The 22,406-nt window shown below is 34.5% G+C and overlaps 2 protein-coding genes across 2 annotated transcripts; both read right to left on the bottom strand.

The window, feature by feature from the left end:
• On the bottom strand, positions 1-1,337 carry LOC139094323 (uncharacterized). Its single transcript, XM_070645352.1, has 2 exons — positions 1,284-1,337; positions 1-1,222 (listed from the first exon to the last, which is right to left on the bottom strand). The coding sequence occupies exons 1-2, from the start codon at positions 1,301-1,303 to the stop codon at positions 1-3; spliced, it is 1,242 nt and encodes a 413-aa protein (XP_070501453.1). The 5' UTR covers positions 1,304-1,337.
• Positions 1,338-9,134: 7,797 nt separating this feature from the next.
• LOC139094322 (SERPINE1 mRNA-binding protein 1-like) lies at positions 9,135-21,741 on the bottom strand. The gene is made up of 3 exons (XM_070645351.1): positions 21,103-21,741; positions 10,911-11,308; positions 9,135-10,130 (listed from the first exon to the last, which is right to left on the bottom strand). The coding sequence occupies exons 1-3, from the start codon at positions 21,419-21,421 to the stop codon at positions 9,588-9,590; spliced, it is 1,260 nt and encodes a 419-aa protein (XP_070501452.1). The 5' UTR covers positions 21,422-21,741; the 3' UTR covers positions 9,135-9,587.
• Between the last annotated feature and the right edge of the window lie 665 nt (positions 21,742-22,406).

Here is a 22,406-nt window from a genome sequence, read left to right on the forward strand (position 1 = left end):
TTACAATATTTTATTATTCATCCTTCTTTCCAATCCACGCAATTTCCTGTCAAACTTCCTCATGACTTTCTTACCAAGAACATTGATAGTTCGACCAAATTCAGTCACATTCTCATTGTCCACTTCCAAGTCAACTCCGCTAAGCTTCTCATTAATTTTATCCATAAATGATGAAAATTTTGCCTTAAAATTGTCCAATTTTTCCGTCAGTTCCTCAAGTTTTTCGTCAATTTCCTCAGCTGCTGCTTCATCAAAATCCGTCAATTCTGGTTCGATGTCCTTAACCCTCTGTGTCATATCCTTAACCTCAACATCAGCAATTCTAGTCTTTATTGCGTACATATTTTCCAAACCCAGGAACTTCTTATGATTTGTGAGGTTATGGACATCCTCAATAAATCTTGGAAATGCCGCCCACTCAGAATTCTTAAAATCTTGTTGCAAGCCATAAAGCTTATCCGAAAATTGCTTAAAATTCTTAAGTTTGACTGTCTCAAGTTCCTTACGGACTGCCTTAATTGTATTATTAAGTCTAAGGTATGCTGGATCTTGGCATGCATCTTTAATTTCTATTAAGGCTTGCTTAACAGCACCTGAATCATGAGCAATAACTGGACTTACGCATTTATTACTTGCAAAATTAAGAGTTGTTAATGAGCCTGACTTGTCAAAGACATTCAGGTCCACATGAAGGATCTTATTATGTGCTAATGACACCCAACTCAAATATGAATTGAAGTCAAACAATCCCTGCTCTAAAATCTCAATTTCATTGCCTTCTAAGTCGAGGACATACAAGCTGGTTAGTGGCTTTAAATCTGTTTGATTTACAGCCTTTAAATGACTGTCCTGGATGATAAGTAACTGAGTAGATGCAAAGACAGTAGCGATATCACGTGGAAAGTATTCAACAGTCATGCCTCGAATGTCGATTCCATAAACCTCAGCATTTGTTCGGGTTAATGTTTTAGTGACGTAATGGTTCCTGTAACTACCATAGCTATAGTCATATCCATATTCATACACCTGCTTCTGATAGGTTTCATGTGTACCGGTTGCTGAGTCCATTTTTGCATCATCATATGATGTAATGTTCAGCTTGCCCTTCACTTGACATCGATAAATAGCTCCAAGCACTTGGTATGTCCAGGCTTTATTGTAGTTACAGCTGAGAGCAATTGATGATGTTGGATCGAAGACATAAAGCAGGCAAACAAGCAAACTAGATAAAATGAGATAAATGCTTAATATCGAGTCACAAATCCTGTTTTAAGCATCCTTACCTAAACACTTTCAGGTCCATGTTAACAAGTATTGAGGAACTCCTTCAAAATGTCTTTAATCATCTGAGATTTCATTCAATTTATACTCATTTGGCTCGTATGTTCAATCTCAGTTGATAGCCAATCACAATGATTGTTGGATGATTTTATATACATACACGTAGTCACTGTTGCTTACTCATTTACTTCGCTGGCTGTATAGATCAATTGTGAATCATGACGTCCTTCAGATGCTGATTTAAAATGGCTCTATAACTGGCTTCTACTATGACTATGATATTATGACTTAGTACCATAAATCGTGGATAATATCATACCTATTGGGTGACATTCCACAATGCCATCTAGGACAATTTTTCGACGATCATTCTGAAAGTAATACATTGGAGTCAATGTCCTTCCTATTTATCATCCGTCCCCTAATTTTAACGTTTCATAGAAGAAAACTTAACAGTTTAACTTCCTTACCGACCTCACCCCCTTCTTTGATATATCAATTTACTAATTTTCATAAGATCACCAATCTTAACTATGTGTCTACTGAGTGCTGTGGTCTAACTCATGAGATCACATTAACATAATACATAACATTCAAATGACTCAATCCAAAAAGTCCTATAGAAGAAAAACAAAGTATTTCATTTTAGATCCACATGTTTATGTGGAAATAAACCCACCAGGGGCGTAGCCAGGGAGGGGCCATTTCGGGGACGGACCCTTCCTCCGAGGATTGAAAAACCGTTTATTTTGTAACGTATATTTTATTTTTAAATTTTCGTTAGCTTTTTAAAAAAATTCAAAAAATATAAGTCGGGCCCGTCTATGGAACTTCCTGCCAACTCTGTATAACATGCCATCTTATCAGCCCTAACAACAGCCAATACATAAAGTCTTACAATCTGTGATTAAATAAACAAAAATAAGAAGTAGGAAAAAAATCCCCAATGATTAATTCGTGTCATTCAGGATTTGTAAGAGGATTGACCAAAATGAGAGCAAAAAATATACGCAATTTAGTATAAAATAGCAGCCTATTTTAAAGGAAGTAAATCAGTCGATTGAGGCATTTCAAGGAAATATCCTCAAAGAGTCAAATTCAATTCCCTGCCTTGGACAAAAAATTTAAGACAATGGACCTAAAAATAGCATTGTAAGTTATAATTCCATCTATTGTTGAGGATCAGGCACTCCAAAAGCTGTATGGGTGGCACATACGTAGACATTGGAGTGTCTGATCCTTGTCTATTGTGATCTAAATGTTCTAGATCATGAGGGTATATAGGATGGTGTGTGTTGATGTCCAGTGGGGTTTCTCAAAGCCTTGGTCTCGACACATTAAGACCAGGAACATGTCCCGAAAAGTGTCCTAAAGTGTTGCATGAAGTCTCGGTTTCGTCAAATTCACAAGACAGAGACCGGAAAGTGCTTTGAATTTTCATCATGCAATTCACCATTTATACCCACCACCCTCCCCCTCCTGCCTATATGGTCATACCCAAATCTCCAGAACAGAACACAATGACAGCAAATTAAGCATAAACCTAATAATTCTAACTGAATCTTGACATCCCCACAGCCTAACCATCTGCATCCTTCAACTCTTCAGCCCATCAAGTCAGTCATTAACTATAGACTGTGACTACAACTCCAAATAGACGTACCAAATTGTCGGAGCTGTTTACCGTTGTGAGGTCAAGAACAACATTAACATCACAGCAGCTGATGAGTACACAATCAGCAAGCAATCAGGAACACATGTGTCAGGCTATGTCAATTCAAATGTCTATGGACTTGACATTCGTAATAAAATTGTCAAGTACTTCCCGCAAGGCATTGAAAAGATCTTCACAGCACTGACCTTAATCCTCATTAATGACGGGCACTTGAAGGAGATCCATCAAAAAGACATTAAGCCATTCCCGAGTTTAAAGGTTCTTGACCTGCAAGGCAATGACATTGGAATTATTGAGGAAGGAACTTTTGACATGAATACAGCATTGCAGTATGTCTGGTTGCCAAGAAATAAGATCCTGCATGTTGACTTGACAGTCTTTGATAAGCTTACTGCCCTGTCCACATTGAGCTTCTTTAAGAATAAATGTTTGGACACAGACGCATCATTTGATTCCGCGACAGTTAAGCAGCTGATTGTGAATATTAAGGCATCGTGTAATGATGCTGACTACTTAAGTCTTAATGATACGATGAAGGCACTCCAAAAGGATCTAAAGACATTGAAACTTGACAATTTTGAGGACTATTCAGAACGTGTTGAGGAACTGGAACAAAATTTTCTTAATTCTAAATTTTCATATTTTACGACTTTTGAGGCACGACTTGAGGCACTCAAAAATGATCCAAAATTTACAGAAATTGAAAATTATTATAATTTAAAGAAGCGGATAGACGATTTAGAGACGGAGGACATAGCTGATAAGTTAAAGGAAATTGAGACAGAGCTGGAGAAGTTTGAAGGCATGACAAGCACAAAATTGGGACAAAAGGTTGAAGATTTTGGTAAGAAACTTGATGAATTCATTAAGGACACAACAGACAGGATGACAAAGGTACAGGATGCTATGGGAATCTCGTCGAATGGAACGTCAGTGGCTACGCCAAGTGGAGCTAATTTGAATGCAATTTTGAATGAATATGAAGGTAAATTGAGTAAAAATGTTGAGAAAAAGCTCACAGCACTTGAGAATAAGATTAAGCAGATGATTAAAGACATGTAAATTTGATGGAGGTTGTTCAGCTTTTATTGAATAAAATTTTTTAAATTGTGGTAATAGTGTAGTTGCAAATATTCATGATATTCCTGATATTCCTGGATATTCCTGAAGCTTTTACTCAAAAGCTTTATTGAGCTTTGACATAAAAGCTTTTTTGAGCTTTCAATCAAAAGCTTCATTGAACTTTCATTTAAATGCTTTTTTGAAATTTCAATCAAAAGCTAGCTTTAGATTTCACTCAAAGGATCCTTTAAGCTTTCTGAGAAAAGCTCTCAAAAGCTCTCTTCCAATAGCTCTCTCTCTCGAAAGCTAGCTCAGAAACTCACTCTCTCAAAAGTTCACTCTCTCAAAATATTAATCTCTCAAAAGCTCTTGCTCTCAAAAGCTCACTCTCTCAAAAGCTTAATCTCTCAAAAGCTCACTCTATCAAAAGCTTAATCTCTCAAAAGCTCTCGCTCTCAAAAGCTCACTCTATCAAAAGCTTAATCTCTCAGAAGCCCTCGCTCTCAAAAGCTCTCAAATGCTCTTAAAAGCTTTATCTCTTTTTATATCAAAAACTCCTTTAAAGCTTAAAGCTCAAATTCAATCCAATTCCCATCCTAATAAAGCTCAAAAAATTCTTAAAAGCTCAATAAAAGCACACAAAAAGCTTCAAATTAAAATTTAATTTTATTTTTAAAAATTTATTCAAAAAATTTACTCAGGCAGCAAAGATTCCAGTGGAATCAACTCCAACACCTTATTCATCTCATCCCTAATAAGTTTTGCATAAGTTCTCTCAATGTATGGATATAAAATAGGAATGGCTATATCATGAACTCGATGTCCGGATTCTAAAGCAATAAACTTCTTATCGGAACTCAACGAGATATCCAAAATATTCAGGAATTCAATTCCATTCTTCCAAATTCGTTGAAATTCAAAATGTAAAAAAGCTCTTGTGTTCCTGTATCGTGACTTGAATGATCCATTAAAGTTAACACCTAAAAGATTAATTGAGCCTGAATAGACACCAGTGTCGGATATTTTTGGAAATAACATTGTAATATCAGCTGTTAAGGTTCGTTCATTGATGCTATACTTTTCAACTTTATAGTTTGAGAGTCCAAGGACGGTCATGTTGTTGGTGATGACCTGGAATATTTGACCGGTTCCAAACACGTGGCTGTGGATGAAAGAAAAGATTAATTGAGAAATTTTGAGGTTCAGGTGCCTTCACATTTGAGTTTTGAAGTTCATGTGCCTTCACACTAGAATTTCATGGTTCAGGTGCCTTCACACTAGAGTTTTGAGGTTCAGGTGCGTTTATACTTGAATTTTGAGGTTCAGGTGCCTTCACACTAGAATTCAAGGTTCAGGTGCCTTCACACTTAAGTTTTCAGGTTCAGGTGCCTTCACATTACAATTTCATGGTTCAGGCGCATTCATACTAAAGTTTTGAGGTTCAGGTGCGTTTACACTAGAATTTTGAGGTTCAGGTGCCTTCACAATTGAGTTTTGAGGTTCAGGTGTCTTCACACTCGAGTTTTGAGGTTCAGGTGCCTTAACACTAGAATTTTTAAGGTTCAGGTGCCTTCACACTAGAATTTTTGAGCTTCAAGTGCCTTCACACTAGAATTTTTGTGGTTCAGGTGCCTTCACATTTGAGTTTTGAGGTTCAGGTGCCTTCACAATTAGAATTTTGAGGTTCAGGCGCCTTCACATTATCACCATACATAAATTACCGTATTAATACTTACTTCTGTAAATTTAATGGATCCAATGGCTGTATCTGTATCTCAGGAAACCAGTTTCCAGTTGCAAGTTCATATTTGACATTTTCGAATGCATTTATTAAGCATTTTTCAAGGTTAGCATCTGATCGTCGGCATGGTGCATTGTATTGAATGACTGAAAGATAATTAAATTAATAATAATTGACGTATGAATGGTCATGTGCGACTGTCGAAGGAAATGAGTGCTGTAAATGGCATTTTGTGTAATTTTATGATAATTGAAGTGGGAATTTGTGGATTTTTGGGGATATTAATCTGGGATTTAGCAAACTTATGAAGGATTTGAGCTTAATTTTGAAAGTATTTGGACGTAAATTGACGGATTTTCAAAAAAATTCCAAAAAAATGTTTAAAATTGTAAATTACATCACATAAAATCACTGGACTTACTGTTTTGAGATGATGCAAAATTTAAAATTATTGATGAAATTATTAAAATTATTTTCATGATTTTAAGGTTCTTAATTGCAATTTTTCACTTAAATAACTTGTGATTTAAATTAAATTTATAACTTTTCTTAGTTTTTTAATGTTTTTTTTTAATTTTTTAGTTTTTTTTGCATTTTTTATGTTTCTAAAAAAAGTTTTAAAATTTTAATATAATTAAATTTTTTAAAAATAATTTAAAATATTTTAAATTTATTGTTATAAGTTTCAAATTTTTTTAAATGTTTTTTTTTTAAACTCAAATTTTTTTTTAATTTTTTTAATAAAAATTTTTTTAAAATCTTTAAAAATTTTTTTAATTTTTTCAAATTTTTGAAAATTATTTAAAGTTTTTTCAAATTCATTCTAAGTTTTTCTATTTTTTTTTTTAAATTTATAGGTTATTAAAATGTTTTTTCTAATTTTTAAAAAATTTTAGTTTTGATTTTCTTTAGTTTTTTAATTTTTATTGTATTTTAAAGCTTTTATATAAATGTTCTAATTTTTAAAAAAATTTAAAATTTTTTAACTTTAAAATTATTTAAAATTAATCAAAAGTTTTGAATATTTATTTAAATATTTTTAATCAATTTTTTATTTTTTTTTTTAATTTTTAAATTGTTTTTGATTAATTTTTCAAAGTTTTTTTTTTTTTTAAAAAAAAACTCTTAAAAATTTTTTAATTTTTATTAAATTTTAAAATTATTAAATTTTTTTTATTTAATTTTTTAAAATTTTTGAAACTTTTTTTAAAAAACTGAAATTATTTAAATTTTTTAAAAATTCATTTAAATTTTTTTTTTTTAAAATTTCTCAATTCAATTTTTTAATTTTTTCAATTTTACAATTTTACAAATTTTCTAACATCAATCCACAAATTTCACCAATTTTTTCACAAACTATCCAAAAATATCCCTTTTTTAAAATCCATTAATTTCACTTTTATCGACACAATAACCAAACAGTCAAGCCACAACAGACTCCGATGAACTGCAAATATAAACTAAAAGATTTAACGCATGCAACTTTATGTACCTTTATACATTATTATGCATTACTTATATAGGTCAATGTAACTTGAATGAAATTCTTCTTTTTATCCATTCTGCATTGGATAGACGGTGCGTGGTCTTGATGAATCAGAAGGAGATAATGATGAGGAATTGAGCAATAATTTGGCACGTAATGGAACTAGTTAAATGAGACTTGAACCTTAATCTTTGAGGGATTTTGTGGCTATTTCTCAAATGAACCCACTTTATTGCCGTTCCTCAACTTGCCTTGCCCAGAGTTGGATATGCAGTCCATCCCAAGAAAATCTCATTCCAGTCATGCCTCATTCATCCTTTACGACTGCAAAATTTAACATTATTGCCATTGCCTGTTATCAATATAAAATATAAATGAATAAATTAACTGACCAACCAGCCAGTTGGTAGGAACAAGTTGTTGCTGTCGAGTTGACCTTCACCTTTTTTTTTGCTGTAATTTATTTCATTTCTCTGACTTATGTGGCTTGTAATTGTGATGATACACTCTGATATATCTCTTAAGTGCATTTTATGATTACAAGTCAGTTAATCGATCTTAAGCAGTGCTGCACAACCTTTTATTTTTCGTGGCACACCTTGGTGGGAAGCGTCGATCGAAACTACATACTGCAGCTGATTTACAGCATTTTTAAAAAAAGTTGGCGGGACGCAAGTGTACCGCGGCACACAAGTTGTCCACCACTGGCCTAAAATCTGCCATCAAGCTATCGTGATTCTGATATTGTGATAAATTTGAACCGAATCCAATTTAAGTCAACTAATGTTGAGTAAAATGCCGAAGAGTTCGGTCCTGACCGACGTGAGTCTGGTCTAGACATGTCCTTCCGCTTTTACTTACTTACTTCCATGGGGGCAAATTGCCACATTTAGAATTCGTCAAAAGTTGGATCTGCCTTTAGATAAATTCTGCCAGATTCAAATCCCAGCACTTTTGCATCGTTGCTCACACAGCAATCTCAAAAGCTCTTTGGTCTACCTCAAGATATCTTCCGTTTTTGGTGCAAAGTCTCAGGATCTTCGAGTTTTTGGGAATAGCTGCTACAGGGGGATTCTCAGAATATTATGGACTGGGGATCCAACGGAATGACCATCGAATGAAGTTTTATTAAAAAGAGCTGGCCAGGAAGTCATCAATCGAGAAGTTCAATTGCGTTAATGTTGCTGGATAGGTCACACACTTCGAAAACCGCAATAATATTGTAGCTGTGGGTGAGACACAAGCTTGCTATACTGCCATTGGTTGGAATCCACAGGGAAAAGGTGTCCAGGCGTCCTCTAAAAGCAACATGTCGTAGGACGGTAATGAAAGAATGCCAATTAGATGTCAAAAGTGAGAATTTGTACAAGCTCTGTGATACAGTCAGCAATTGAGTCAGATGGAAAGCATTTTGTAGCAACTTCTAGGCTTGGAATAAGTAAGTAAGTAAGTAAGTAAGTTAGCAGTGAGATGTGAAAATTAGGCATGATTTTGAATTGAGCATTGGATCTTTGGCACGTAAGGCCAACGCTGTTAATGATGCCATTTCACTGCTGTATTTAAGGACGTAACCAAAAAGTATTTTAAAAAAAGTATTTTAAAAATTACACTGTTTATAAATTCCTGTATCCATTGAGAATAACGACAAATAATCGAGTAAAATTATCAAAAAATAACGGTCAATTTTAATTCAAAAACTAAAAACTCATAACCTTACAAATTAACTAGTTTTTAATTCTGTTGAAGGTTGATGGGAGGGGGGGAGTGGTTGATGTCCCAAATGGGCTACCCCTGCCTATATCCAATGAGAATCACGACCTGTAATCTAAAAAAGTAATTTTAAAATTTAAAAAAATAACGGTCATTTCAAATTCAAAAACTAAACTCTCTTTTTTTTTGAATAAATTTTTTGATGTTTTATTAAATTTTTTTAAAACTTTTTCAATATTTTTCATCAAGTTAATTAAAAATTTGTATTTGTTGTTGTTTCATAATTATTTCTTTTTTTTTTGTTGTTGTTTTTGTGAAAAAAGACAAATTTTTTTTACTTCTCAATCGTATTTTTTTTTTGTTTTTTTTTTTTGTCCAAGAAATTATTATTATTTATTATTATTATTATTATTTTTTTTTAAGAATGAAATAAGAAACAAAAAAAGAACACAAAAGAGACGCTCGCGGATCGTTGGACTAATAAAAAATAATTATTAAAAAAAAAGGTAGGCTGATGAAGGAGTTTAAAGTGTAAAAATCAAGACAAAAAAAATTTCAAAAATCTCTCTGAGAACTTTTTTTAATTTTTTTTTTTAATTTCCATTCCGCGAAATTTTCGGGGGGCATTCTGTTTAGCTGAGTGACGGGAAGTCGCGTTCATCGTCGACCTTTGGCGCATGTTGACCTTCATTGGTGCCTCGTTGGAAGCGCTGTCTACGCTGTCGTCGTTGACCATCTGATCCGCCAATTGGTCCAGTTGATGCTGGTCCGGCAACGGCAGCAGCAACACTTGCACCGGGTGGTGGTCGATTTTCAACAACATTACCGACATTTTCAGCACCACCGGCAATATTCTCGCGTGGTGGACGACGACGATTTTGCTTTGGTCCACCGCCAACACCGGCACCTGGTCCACGTCGTCCTAAACCGCCACGTCGTCCATCATTGAAATGAAATTCAATGTCTAAGACTTGCTTCTTCTTACCATCGGCGTCCTTTTTACCATCATCCTTCTTTAATGCAGTCGATTCTTCCATTTTCTTGTCCAATTTCTTCATATTATCCCATTTTGGATCGTCTTCACCTTCGCCAGCTTTTCGGATATTGTATTGTGGTTGAAGCAATTGAGCTCGTCTCTGTGCCTTGTATTCGTCCAATGTCATTTCCTTTGGCTCCTAAAATTAAAAAATATTTATTAATTTTTTTTTTGAGGTTATGAATTTGATTTTTGAGGTTATAATTAAGATTTTTGGCTTTTGTAGTAAATTTTGAGGTTATGGTACTGAATTTTGAGGTTATATTTATGATTTTGAGGTTATAATCATGATTTTTAAGGGTATATTCGGAATTTTGAGGTTATGTAGTGAAATTTTGAGGTTATGTAATTGAATTTTGAAGTTAAGTAGTGAAATTTTGAGGTTATAGTAATGAATTTTCAGGTTATTTAGTAATTTTTTTAAGTTATTATCATAATTTTTAGGTTATGTTCTGATTTTTGAGGTTATGTAATGAAATTTTGAGGTTATGTAACGAAATTTTGAAGTTATAATTATGATTTGGAGGTTATAATACTGAATTTTAAGGTTATGAATTAGATTTTTTAGATTATAATCAGGATTTTGAGGTTATATCACTGAATTTTCAGGTTATGTAGTAATAATCATGGTTATAATCATGATTTTGAGGTTATTGTACTGAATTTTGAGGTTATGTAATGAAAATTTGAGGTTATAATCCTAAATTTTGAGGTTATAATCCTGATTTCGAGGTTAAAGTCCTGAGTTTTGAGGTTTTAGTCATAAATTTGAGGATATTGAACAAAATTTTGAGGTAATGTATCGAAATTTTAGGTTAAAATCATGATTTTTTGGCTATGGTACCGAATTTTGAGGTTATAACACCAAATCCCAAGGTTATATCAACTCCCCAACCCAACACAATTTCCCGATTCTTACCTCTGGTGCCGCTGGTTCCTCAACAACTTCTTCGCCTTCCTTTTCACCGCTCGTATCCTCGCCATCTGTCACTGGTTTATTCATATCATCAATATCCGTCTTATGTGTTCCCCAATTATGAGCACCGCCACCATCGCGCTTATCAACAGATTTAACTCCCGTCTTGTCACTTCCCGATTGCCTATCGCGTCGTTTACCATCAAAGTTTCGTCGATTCCTATTGTTATTATTATTGTTACGTGATTTATCCATTTGATTTTGTTGTCCATCAGTTCCATTTGCTACTTGTCCATTAAGTTCACGATTTTTACGATTATTGCGTTCTTCGCGATTTTCGCCGGCTGGTCTCTGAGCAAAATTTGGACGTGGTTGACCGTTTTGAGTGATTGGTTTGTTTTCTAAAAATTGACAATAAAAATTTGAGGTTAGAAATCTTGATATTTTTAAGGTTATAATGATATTAAAGTAAATTTGGATGTAGTCATGACATGAACCTTCATAATATTATATTCCGAGAATTTTTCACACATATTTAACGTCTGCGCCACGAAAAAAATAAACAACATTTTCTTAATTAACTCTAATTAAATTAATTTTCAATAATAATATTGATTCAAAAATATTTAAGAATTTTCTGGATTTAATTTTGATTACATTTAAGAATGTCAGGCTATTGCTAGAACAATAGTAAAGTTAGACCACCAACCCATCCCCTCCCCTACCCCTCGGAATTTCTACAAAGATGGCATCCACCACCCTTCCGTCCTACCTTCCTCAATAACATCCCTATCATCCATACACAGATGACACAGCTATAGATAAGTTAGCTACACTAAGGAGTAATAGACAGTAAGGGGCTCATTGTCCACATTGCAATGGCTCAAATTCATCATTCAAGTCAAGCATGTATATAAAAAATATCAGAAATTCTGCCACAGCATTGATAAAGAGTCAAGACTCGGTTTCAAAACAGCCCCAAGAATCAGTGTCGGTTTGTGTTTCCCGAAAATTCATTCAAGACATCGGAATCCCATAGTTCCGATAAATCGATGAAACGTTCATAAAATTCAATACAGTTACTGTCAGTCCTTCTAACAAAGAAGGCACAGTGGAGAAACACAAAGCTGTACTAGCTAGTTAGCTTAGCGTTTACCGGTCATAAAGTGACTTTGGGGTGCCTTAGCGAACATTTTGTGCTGTTCGAGACATTAATCTTGTCCTACACTTGACGTGTGTCTGACCTGAAGTCGGAATTTCATCAAGACTGGTTTCAGACCAAAGCTTAGCTTGCCTAAAACCAGAGGACTCCATCCGGAGTTTTTGAACTTTTGGAGTCCGGACTTCAAGGATAGAGCTGTCTTCAGCCATTCCCTACGTGCAGGAATGGCCCTTTCTGCGCCCCAGAGCAAGGATGTAAGGAAGTAAGCATTTTCAGAACTATTTATGAATTTAGTCTGAAAACAAGTGAAGAGAGTAGGTGGTTGACCCAAAAGACGTGCCTCTACCTCTAAACTTTGTCATATTCATACGATAAATTGATAGATTCCCAACTCTGCAGATTGCATGATCCAGGGTATGTCAATATAGTGTACCTAACAACAATTTGTCTATCACGAGTCACACCAACCTACTTGAAGTGGTTAGGACAGCGAAAAAGCGCCCATATTCAACCAGACTTGTCCCTGGAATTGAACCTTGGTCTTTAGGATCGATAGGCTGACTACGCTACTGCTGCTTTTTTGCTGATTTCTAACATATTCATGCAAAAGTTTGTACAAAAAAAAAGATGATTTAAATTCACATTTTTCATCTCTTGCGTAAATAAAGCAGCAGAACTGAATGAACAAAAAGAGCTGAGTGGAGATAACAAAAAAAAAGTACAAAACGGCTGTATTTTCTCAAATAAAATTGAGATTCTTGTTTGCCTGACTATTTGATGTCTTTTTGAATGATGTGCAATATTTTGAGGATTAAAAGACAGGCTGAATGGTGACTTTTGAGGATTATAAAGTCTTTTGAGTATGAATGATGGATTAAGATGCTGGAATTGTGTGAATATAGTTGAATTTAAGGGTACCGGCATGTTATGCTGTTAAGTTGACTGAATTAAGGCTCAAAAGTCCCACAAAATTAGTTCAGGCATCTGAATTTTGGATAATTGTTCAAATTAATGTCTGTGCCTTGATGCCAGACAGTCTCAAATTCGAGAAATTGCAACTTTTGATACTAAATTCACATTATAATTGGATATCCGTAGGGCATATCCAAAATTTGTTAATTTTCCCAATCAAATACAAAATTTTGACTCTATTTTAAACTCACATTTAGAAATATACACAAAATATACATGCTTATTCGTGGGCGTAATCGCTAATTAGAAGCACTGATATGATAACAGAAATGCAAACATTGTTGAGTAAGTGCTGCTTTAGCATGCCTTAGTCACTTTAGACTCAAAAAGAGAAACTCGTTTTATGGATAATTTAATTAGGTATTAGACATTAGACTTAGACTGGGTACAGCTATATGGAGATGGTAGACTCTAAGAGTCGAAATCCTCTAGGATGGAATCCACAAGGGAAACGACGTCCTGGAGTTCCAACAGCAACATGGTCACAAGGAAGGCCTTTTGTAGAAACCTAGGCTTAGCCTAGGCTCCACCTAGGAGCATGGTTCCAGTAAGTAAGTAAGGAATCCGAATCCACTGGACTCTAATCGGACTACAAAGTCCGACTTCATTTCCGGTCTGCATGGATTTGTAGCAAAGTTGACAGAAATACCTTTTAGAGTCGTACTCTAATGTCGTTGGGATAACCATCGGAACTCCGTTGCAGTCGGACTTCAAGAGTCACAGACACCTGTGACAGGCAAAAACCGTACAAACTATCAATAATTGAGGCAATATGATTAAACAAATGAGCCTGCTCATGATTATGCTCCTTGTCATTTCGGCTCTATTGTGAACTTTGATACTTTTAAGGGGTAACAGTCGATTTATAATATTTAATTGTAGCCATAAACATTAAAGTTGTTGGTAATTAGAGACTTTTTATTGTTCGCAGTTTGAATTTTGAGCAATAATTCTGAAAATCTATTAAACAAGACCTTGTAAAGTTTAAGGCTAAGATATGGATTCAATGATCCGAAGATATGAATTTAGTAAGAACTAGAGTTGGCAAGCGGATAGAACCAGCTTTAGGCGACATCTGAGGGATACCATGGATCACAGAGTTGGCATGGCTTTTTGGAATCTACGCTCAAACTTTGGTGTCTCAACCCCCTTTTAAGCATTACGTAACAAGTGAACGACTCCAAGCTCTAATTCATCAAATGACTGTACATTGTTTATCTGTCATTTTTGGCACATATTTAGTCATTCCTAATTGTATTATGTCTAATGACATAACAATTTGTCACATATTTTAAAGCAAAAATGTCACTTGTGTCTATTTATAGGTGATGATTAGGATAACTAAGAAGAAATTAAAGGCTGAGTTAGTCATTCTTGGATTAGAAAAAAGATGGAAAATTGGAGCATTTTTTTGTGATTATAGGAAGTGAAAAGAGGGTAAGGGGGTGGCTGGGGTGGCATCTGTCGGGGTACCAAGAGGACTTGCTACTCCATTTTAGTTGATACAGCATAAAAAATGCTCAATATTCAAGGGTATGGTAAAGGAACATGACTGGTACGGTACAACGGTGCAACGGGTATGGTAAAGAGGTACACCATAGGTACAGTAAACGTGCCGTACCCAAGGGTCAGACACTCCAGAGGTACAGTAAGTACAGTATTGACCCTTAGAAGTACCATCAACCCCAGGATGTCCATTAAAATATCCACAAAAAGATCCCATCCTAGACCGTCTGACCCAATATTATTGACTACCCTTGGATTGCCCCCACCTTATTATTTAAGCATGCAACATTCTTTTTATTTGCAAAAATATTCAATAAATTTCTCATTCATAATTTATTTTTTTTTTTCAATTTATTCTTGCAAGTGGTTCACATTTTCAATTTTGTTTGATGATTGATTTGCTAGCAAAATATGGCAAAAAAATTCTCAATTTTAAAATAAAACTTTTTTTTTTTTGTTCGATTTTTGTCATCAAAAATGCAATGTAAAAAAATGAACTAAAAATAAATTAGTTTTTCCATTGCAGCTGTGAATATTTTTGGTATAGGGAGGTATTTTAATTGGATTTTAGAGGTTATGTGGGTTATATCCTGGACTTTAACAAATTCTTGATCTTCAATTAGGAATATAACCCCAAAATTGACCACCTAACCTCAAAATTGGATATTTTAACCTCAAAATTCCGCAACTTAACCTCAAAATTCCACAATATAACCTCAAAATTGGCAATTTAACCTAAAAATTTGACAACTTAACCTTAAAATAAGCAAGTTAACCTCAAAATGAGCAACTTAACCTCAAAATTTGACAACATAACCTCAAAATTGGACAACTTAACCTCAAAATTGGACAACTTAACCTCAAAATTCAACAACTTAACCTCAAAATTGGACAACTTGACGTCAAAATTTGACAACTTAACCTCAAAAATGTACAACTTAACCTCAAAATTCAGCAACTTAACCTCAAAACTTGGCAACTTAACCTAAAAAATTGCAACTTAACTTCAAAATTGGCAACATAACCTCAAAAAACGAAACTTAACCTCAAAAATGAGCAATATAACCTCAAAATTTGAATCCTTACTATTCTATAATCAACTATTAATAAAGTACCCAAAGCCCACCCAATCAGTCAACTAAAATTCCACAAAATAAAAAAAAATTTGCCAATTTCAAAAATCAGCACGTGCTTATTTCCCTTACAATTTCCACACATCTCCACCACCTCTACAATTCACTTCATTCAACATAAAAAAAAAAAAAAAAATTTTTGTGTTCCTCTCATCCTCACTCGCATTTTTATTTTTATCATCAACTGAAATGGAAATGCGAAAGATGATCGTTGAGCAGAACAGAACAGTAAGAAAAAGAAGTAGTGAACTCTCATGTCATGAATGTGGTTGTATGTAGCGTATGTGCGTATGTGATGAACATTATAATACTGACATAGAATGTGTAAAATTGAATAAAAGTAAAAAAATTATGTCACACAGACCGTGGTTAAGTGACGATGAGATTTAAAATGAAAGGAAAAGTATCGGAATTGACACTAAAATGTTTGATTTCTTATGGCTATAAAATGGTGTTGTTTGGGTATTTTGAGGTTATGATATTGTTATGTTTATGATTTTAAAGCTGGTTCTTACTATGTATTATGTGCGTAGATGTATGTCTGATTTTTAAGGTTAGAATTGACCGTTTCATATATTTCAAGGTTATGTTATATCATTTGAAGTATTTTGAGGTTAGACTGGATCATTTGAACAATTTTGAGGTTAGACTGGATAATTAGATTTATTTTGAGGTTAGACTGGATAATTTGAACTATTTTGAGGTTAAACTGGATCATTTGGACTATTTTGAGGTTAGACTGGATCATTTGGACTATTTTGAGGTTAGATTGGAAAATTAGAACTATTTTAAGGTTAGACTGGATCATTTGAACTATTTTGAGGTTAGACTGCATAATTTGATTTATTTTGAGGTTAGAATGGATAATTTTAACTATTTTGAGGTTAGACTCAATAATTTGAAATATTTTGAGGTTAGACTGGATCTTTTAGACTATTTTTAGGTTAGACTCGATCTTTTGAACTATTTTGAGGTTAAACTGGATGATTCAAACTATTTTGAGGTTAGACTTGATAATTTGGACTATTTTGAGGTTAGACTGGATGTTTTGAGCTATTTTGAGGTTAGACTGGATCATTTGAACTATTTTGAGGTTAGACTGGATGTTTTGAGCTATTTTGAGGTTAGACTGGATGTTAAAAGCTATTTTGAGGTTAGATTGGATCATTTGAACTAGTTTTAGGTTAGACTGCATATTTTGAGCTATTTTGAGGTTAGACTCGATCATTTGAACTATTTTGAGGTTAGACTGGATCATTTGAACTATTTTGAGGTTAGACTGGATAATTTGAACTATTTAAAGGTTAGATTTGATCATTTGAACCATCTTGAGGTTAAATTGGATCATTTAAACCATTTTGAGATTTGAAATCTGCAACTATTAATCCTAACCCCAAATCCCTCCATTTCTAACCTCAAAAAAAATCAATTTTTCTTCAAAAACCACGTGAACCAAGTTTTTTATCTCAATATTTATTTTTGTATTTTCTCAGAACAAAAAATAAAAAATTTCTCATTTCTTTTTACACTTCTCACCATAGTCTCTACTTTCCTCATCATACCAAAGTATTTGTGAACTTCCTTACATTCTCACTGTAGAACAAGAGACGAGAAAGAAATAAAAAAAATGAAATGAAAAGTGAAGACATGAAATTTTTTTGTTCAATTTCTTTTGTTGTGGTTCGCATTTCTTATTTGAATGGATTTATATGAAGTAATTGGTGAGGCTTCGTTTGAACATTTATTTTTTCAGTAATATTGAGCCATTGGGTCAGCATTGTTTGTTGTTATGCGAATTTAAGTGGTCAAATTTTGAGGAATTGAGGATATTTTGATGGAAAATTAAGGAAATATTTTGGGTAATTTAGAGATGATTTGGATTGATTGGGTACACATGGGTTGGGGGTAGTCAGTCAAGAGGAGTCGGATGAATTTACGTTGAGTCAGAGATAGTCAGGAAGAATTAAATAAGGTCAGGAAGAGTCACAAAGTGACAGAGAGAGTCCAGAAAAGTCATAAGGAGTCCAATAGTGACAATAAGAGTCAGGGATAATCCAGAAGGGTTAAAAGAAGTCAGGGAGAGTCAGAAAGAGACATAAAGATTCCAGAAGAGGTCCAAGGGAAGCCAGGAAAAGTCAGTAAGAGACAGAAAGACACATTAAGATTCCAAGAGAGTCAAGGGAAGCCAAAGAGAGTTAGGAAGAGTCAAGAACAGTCAGTGAGAGTCAGGGAGAGACAGAGGGAATTAAGGGGAGTCAGGAGGAGCCAGGGAGAGTCAAGGAGGGTCAAGGGAAGTCAGAAGTAATCAAGACGAGTCAAAGAGAGTCAAATGGAGTCAAGAAGAGTCAGATGAAGTCAGGAAAAGTCAAAGAGAATCAGAAAAAAGACATAAGGATTGCAGGAGAGTCAGGGAGAGTCAAAAGGAATCAAGTGAAGTCAGGATGAGTCAGAAAGAGCTCGGAGTAGTCAAAGAGAGTCAGAGGAAAGCAAGAAGAGACATAATACATCAGGATAAGTCAGGGATCCCCTTAACCTTAAAGGTAGACCTTCATTTGATCAACTCTTCCCCCCAATCCCAAACCCCCAACCCTCATAACAATGAAGAACCCACCTTATCAGCAGCAAACTCTACCCAAAAATCCCCTTATGTATAAAATATGTTACATAACAACCGAACGACTCCAATATTAACATATCAAATCAATTAAATGTCCCAATTAATCGTGAATGACTTTTAATTAGTTTCAAATATTTTTTTACGTTTTTAACAACATTTGTGTATACTGCTTTACATTCCATACAAGTCATTGATGCGATCTTGACATTATCAAAGCCAAATTAATGTTTTTTATGTTTTAAATTAAAATTGTTGGTGATAATGAAGATGTTGTGGCTTTATGAGTGCGATTATGGTGTAATTTGTGGATGTTGTTGGATAACGTTGAGATTTTGGGGTCGGATTTTGGGTTTGTCAAGGCATAATTGAGATGAAGATGGGATTTGTAATGGATAAGTGAGGGATGACCTTGGCCACATGTACTGAAAATTGATACAAAATTGGCTCAGATGCTATGTCATGTTAGGGATAGAATTTAGAGATATTTTGGACAATTAGGACATCAAAAATAATGTAGAATATCCAATATCATGAGATATGATAGAATATACTGAAGAACCTTGAAGTCGTTTAAGGTCAAATTATCCAAAATCTATCAAAAATCCAATTTTATCTTCCGAGAAGCATCTTAACCCACTCTTATTCTTCAAAATCATTTGTACATCTTTCATGGTGAAGTTATCCTCATTCCTATCTACTTCAACTCATTCCATAAACCCCAATCCATCCATTCCTTCAATATAACCATCATCCAGCATAATTAAAGCCTAGCTAAAGGCTAAGACAACAATAATATTTTGTGGGGAATATCGGAAATTGGCAAGTGGTAGCCAGCAATAGAACCAGCTCCAGGCGACTCCTGTGGGAGGTCATGGATCACAACTGATCTGTACGACCAGCTAAGTAAGTTAGTAAGTAAGGAGGAATGGAGAAGTCGAAGACTTACAAAATGTCAAGTGCAAACCTTCTTGTGGTATTTTCCTTAATTTACTTATTTTAAGCCGCCCAAAGTTGGTTCTATGGCCGGCTGCGTATTATTTGCGACCAAGTTATATGCCGAGATAAGAATAGATTAAAAGCCCATCCAAAATCACCATGTCTGAAGGGTGGCAGTCCCACATTCAGGTTAGGAATGGTATGGCAAACAATGTTAGCATTGCAACTATTCACAACACAGGTTCAGTGCTCTAACCCCGGAAGCAGATAAATTCCCGTGAATCTATTGAATTATTATGTAATGCTTCAAGGTAGGATGAGGGTGTAGTAAACATAGGCAGAACGCCACCCAGAAAGTATGTCTCCATGACTCTCCTCTACAAGGACAGGACGGCTTAAGACTTTGTCACTTCCCAAGATTTGAGTATTGTTAAGGAATAAGCGAATATTATACCAGAATGACCAATTTCAGTCTCGGAACCGGACTCGATCTCTAAAATTTGACAAAAATTTAGACTTTGGGTAACTTGATTAAATAAAGCTTGAAGGTGGGTTGAGGGTATAAGCATGAATAACCAGAGCTTGAAGTCGATTTGAATTTTATATGAAGCCAAGTCAACTTGAGTTGACTTTGCCATACACAATCCTGATCTCTGAACTTAACCGAATCTAAAGTCATGCCAGAGATACACCAGACTAGACAGACTTGAAGCAACATGACGTAGGGCAGTTCTAGTAAATACATAAATGGATAATTTGTACAAACTTTGTGATAAGGCCATCAATACAGTAACCCAGGACACCTTGGTCACATAGGAGCTCATGATTCCAGCAAGTAAGTAAGACTGTCTAGATTGCCTGTCAATCCATGGAAATTATTCACCAAATTCAAAATATACAACATATACCCGACTATTCTGGATTTATGGCTTAATTCGCTGGCCATAAACATCAACTATGCTTCATGGTCAACCTCAATTGGCGCCTAAAACAGGCTCTATCGCTGGCTACCACTTCCCAATTAGGGAACCAACTGGATATATAAAAAGCAAGTCAAACTTCCATTCGGATCAGATCAGTTCCAATCATCACATCCATAACCCCCAAAAATCATCAAATATCCACCAAACAACATAAACACATTAATAAATGCTAAAATATTCAGCATAAAAAATAAGAAGTTTCGAAACTCTTCTCAGAACCTCAAAAATAAGGCAGAATCAGGCATAAGAAAAAAAAAAAGGTGGAAGTGAAAAAAAAAAACATTTTTTTTAGGTAACAAATATATTCCGAAACATTTATGTACCAGAACTCATGGACATGTGTACATGAGGATATATGTATGTGTGGGTATATCGCACATTTTGTCATAAAAATACAAGCATGTGATCAAGAAATGAGGGATATAAAATTGATTTATTTGTTAATGTGTGTCTACATGAGGGGCATGCACGGTGTTATATTGAGAACATTTGATTGTGTTAGTGAGATATTTTTCAATTGTATTGTTAAATTATTCATATGTATTGGTGTGCGGCGGCGCAAAATCCAAATTTTGCACGCACACATCCGACACACAAGTCTTAAAAATGCTTAAAAATTTCCAAAATTTTTTAATTTTTTTAATTAAATTTTAAGATTAATTTTAGTAATTTAAACGGTTGTACAAAAGTCGTACACGCCACACGGCTCGTGACAAATGAATTGAAAAAATTTTTTTTTACAACCACAGTCAAAATGAAGTCAGTCACAAAGACATCCAAATGGGATTTTTTTTTTTCTGCGGCTCACAAAAAAAAAAGCACATTTTTTGTGAAAATTTTTAAAAAAATCCAAATTTAGCCATAAAAATCATGTCATTTAACTCACCATTATCCTTTTTGACAATACCGGTATTATTTTGTTCCTTAATTCCACGTCTTTGATCCTTTCTAGCATCCTGTGGTTGTGCCTTTTGCGTTGTCAATTGCTGCTGTTGTTGTCCCTTTGGTTGTACCTTATTCTCCTTTTCCGATGATTTTCTTGGTGCCAATGGTGCCGTTACTGGTACTGCCGCCGTTGTCGTAACACCAACAAGACCTTTATCCTTCTTCTTCTTTGTCACAACCGTCTCAAAATCAGTCACATCATCCTGATCATAGAATAATTCATAGCGATTTGCTATACCAATGCCATATGTATTCTCCATCGTCGATTCCTTTAATGAATTTTTTTATGCCGTACGATGGACTTTTTTTTTTTTTTTATGTCTCTTGTTACTTTATAGCACTTCCTTTATTTTTTCAAGTTGACAGCAACAAAAAAAAAATTTTTTTTTGACTTTAAAACACCCGAAAAAAAATTTGCTTCTTCCAACCGTCGCGATTGAGAAGTCAGACTGACTATATAAAATATTTTTTTTTTTTTGTGTCTCTCTCTCTCGTCAGCACCTAACAAATGGCCGAATACTCTCAAAATTCTTATTTTTTTTTTCTCTCAATTTTTTTTTTTTTTTTAGCAATAGACTTGATGCTGTATGCTGTATGCTTGAATGCAAATTATAAACTGAATTTTGATCCAAAATTAAAAAAAATTGAGAATTTTTTTTCGAGTTCTTGCTCTAATTCTGAGTATGTACGGATTAAGTGATTGGTTTGTGATTGATAAAGCATGTGCTTGAGAATCTCTTTTTTTTTTTTGTGGGTTTATGGGATTTATGGGAATTGTCGGTAGATGGCGAAATTTGAATTTTTAAAAGACGTTAATTTTTTTTGGGTTTTTTAGATTTATTTTATGGATATGCCAATGCATTCTGTGAAGGCTTTTCACTTTGTGAGAGACACAAGCTTGCTATACTGCCACTGGATGGGATCCTCAAGGGAAACGACGTCCAGGTGCAACATGTCGTAGGACGGTAATGAAGAAATGTCAGTTAGATGTCAAAAACTGAGAATTTGGACAAGCTTTGTGATACAGCCAGCAATAGAGTCAGATGGAAAGTAACCTAGGATCCAAATCTGAGCATGGTTCCAGTTAGTAAGTAAGTAACGTATTCTGTATCAACCAAACCGTCTTCATCCCACTATGTGGCCTGGACCTTTAGCAATTCAGATATTTTGAGATCCAAAGCTGCTCTATGACGATTCGCGGCTAATAATGGCTTAACGAGTAAGGTTTCCAAGACTACTGCACTC

This window comes from Chironomus tepperi, unplaced genomic scaffold (genome assembly GCF_022539635.2).
Source record: "Chironomus tepperi strain 1889 unplaced genomic scaffold, CSIRO-AGI_Ctep_v1 contig_354, whole genome shotgun sequence".
Lineage (NCBI taxonomy): Eukaryota > Metazoa > Arthropoda > Insecta > Diptera > Chironomidae > Chironomus > Chironomus tepperi.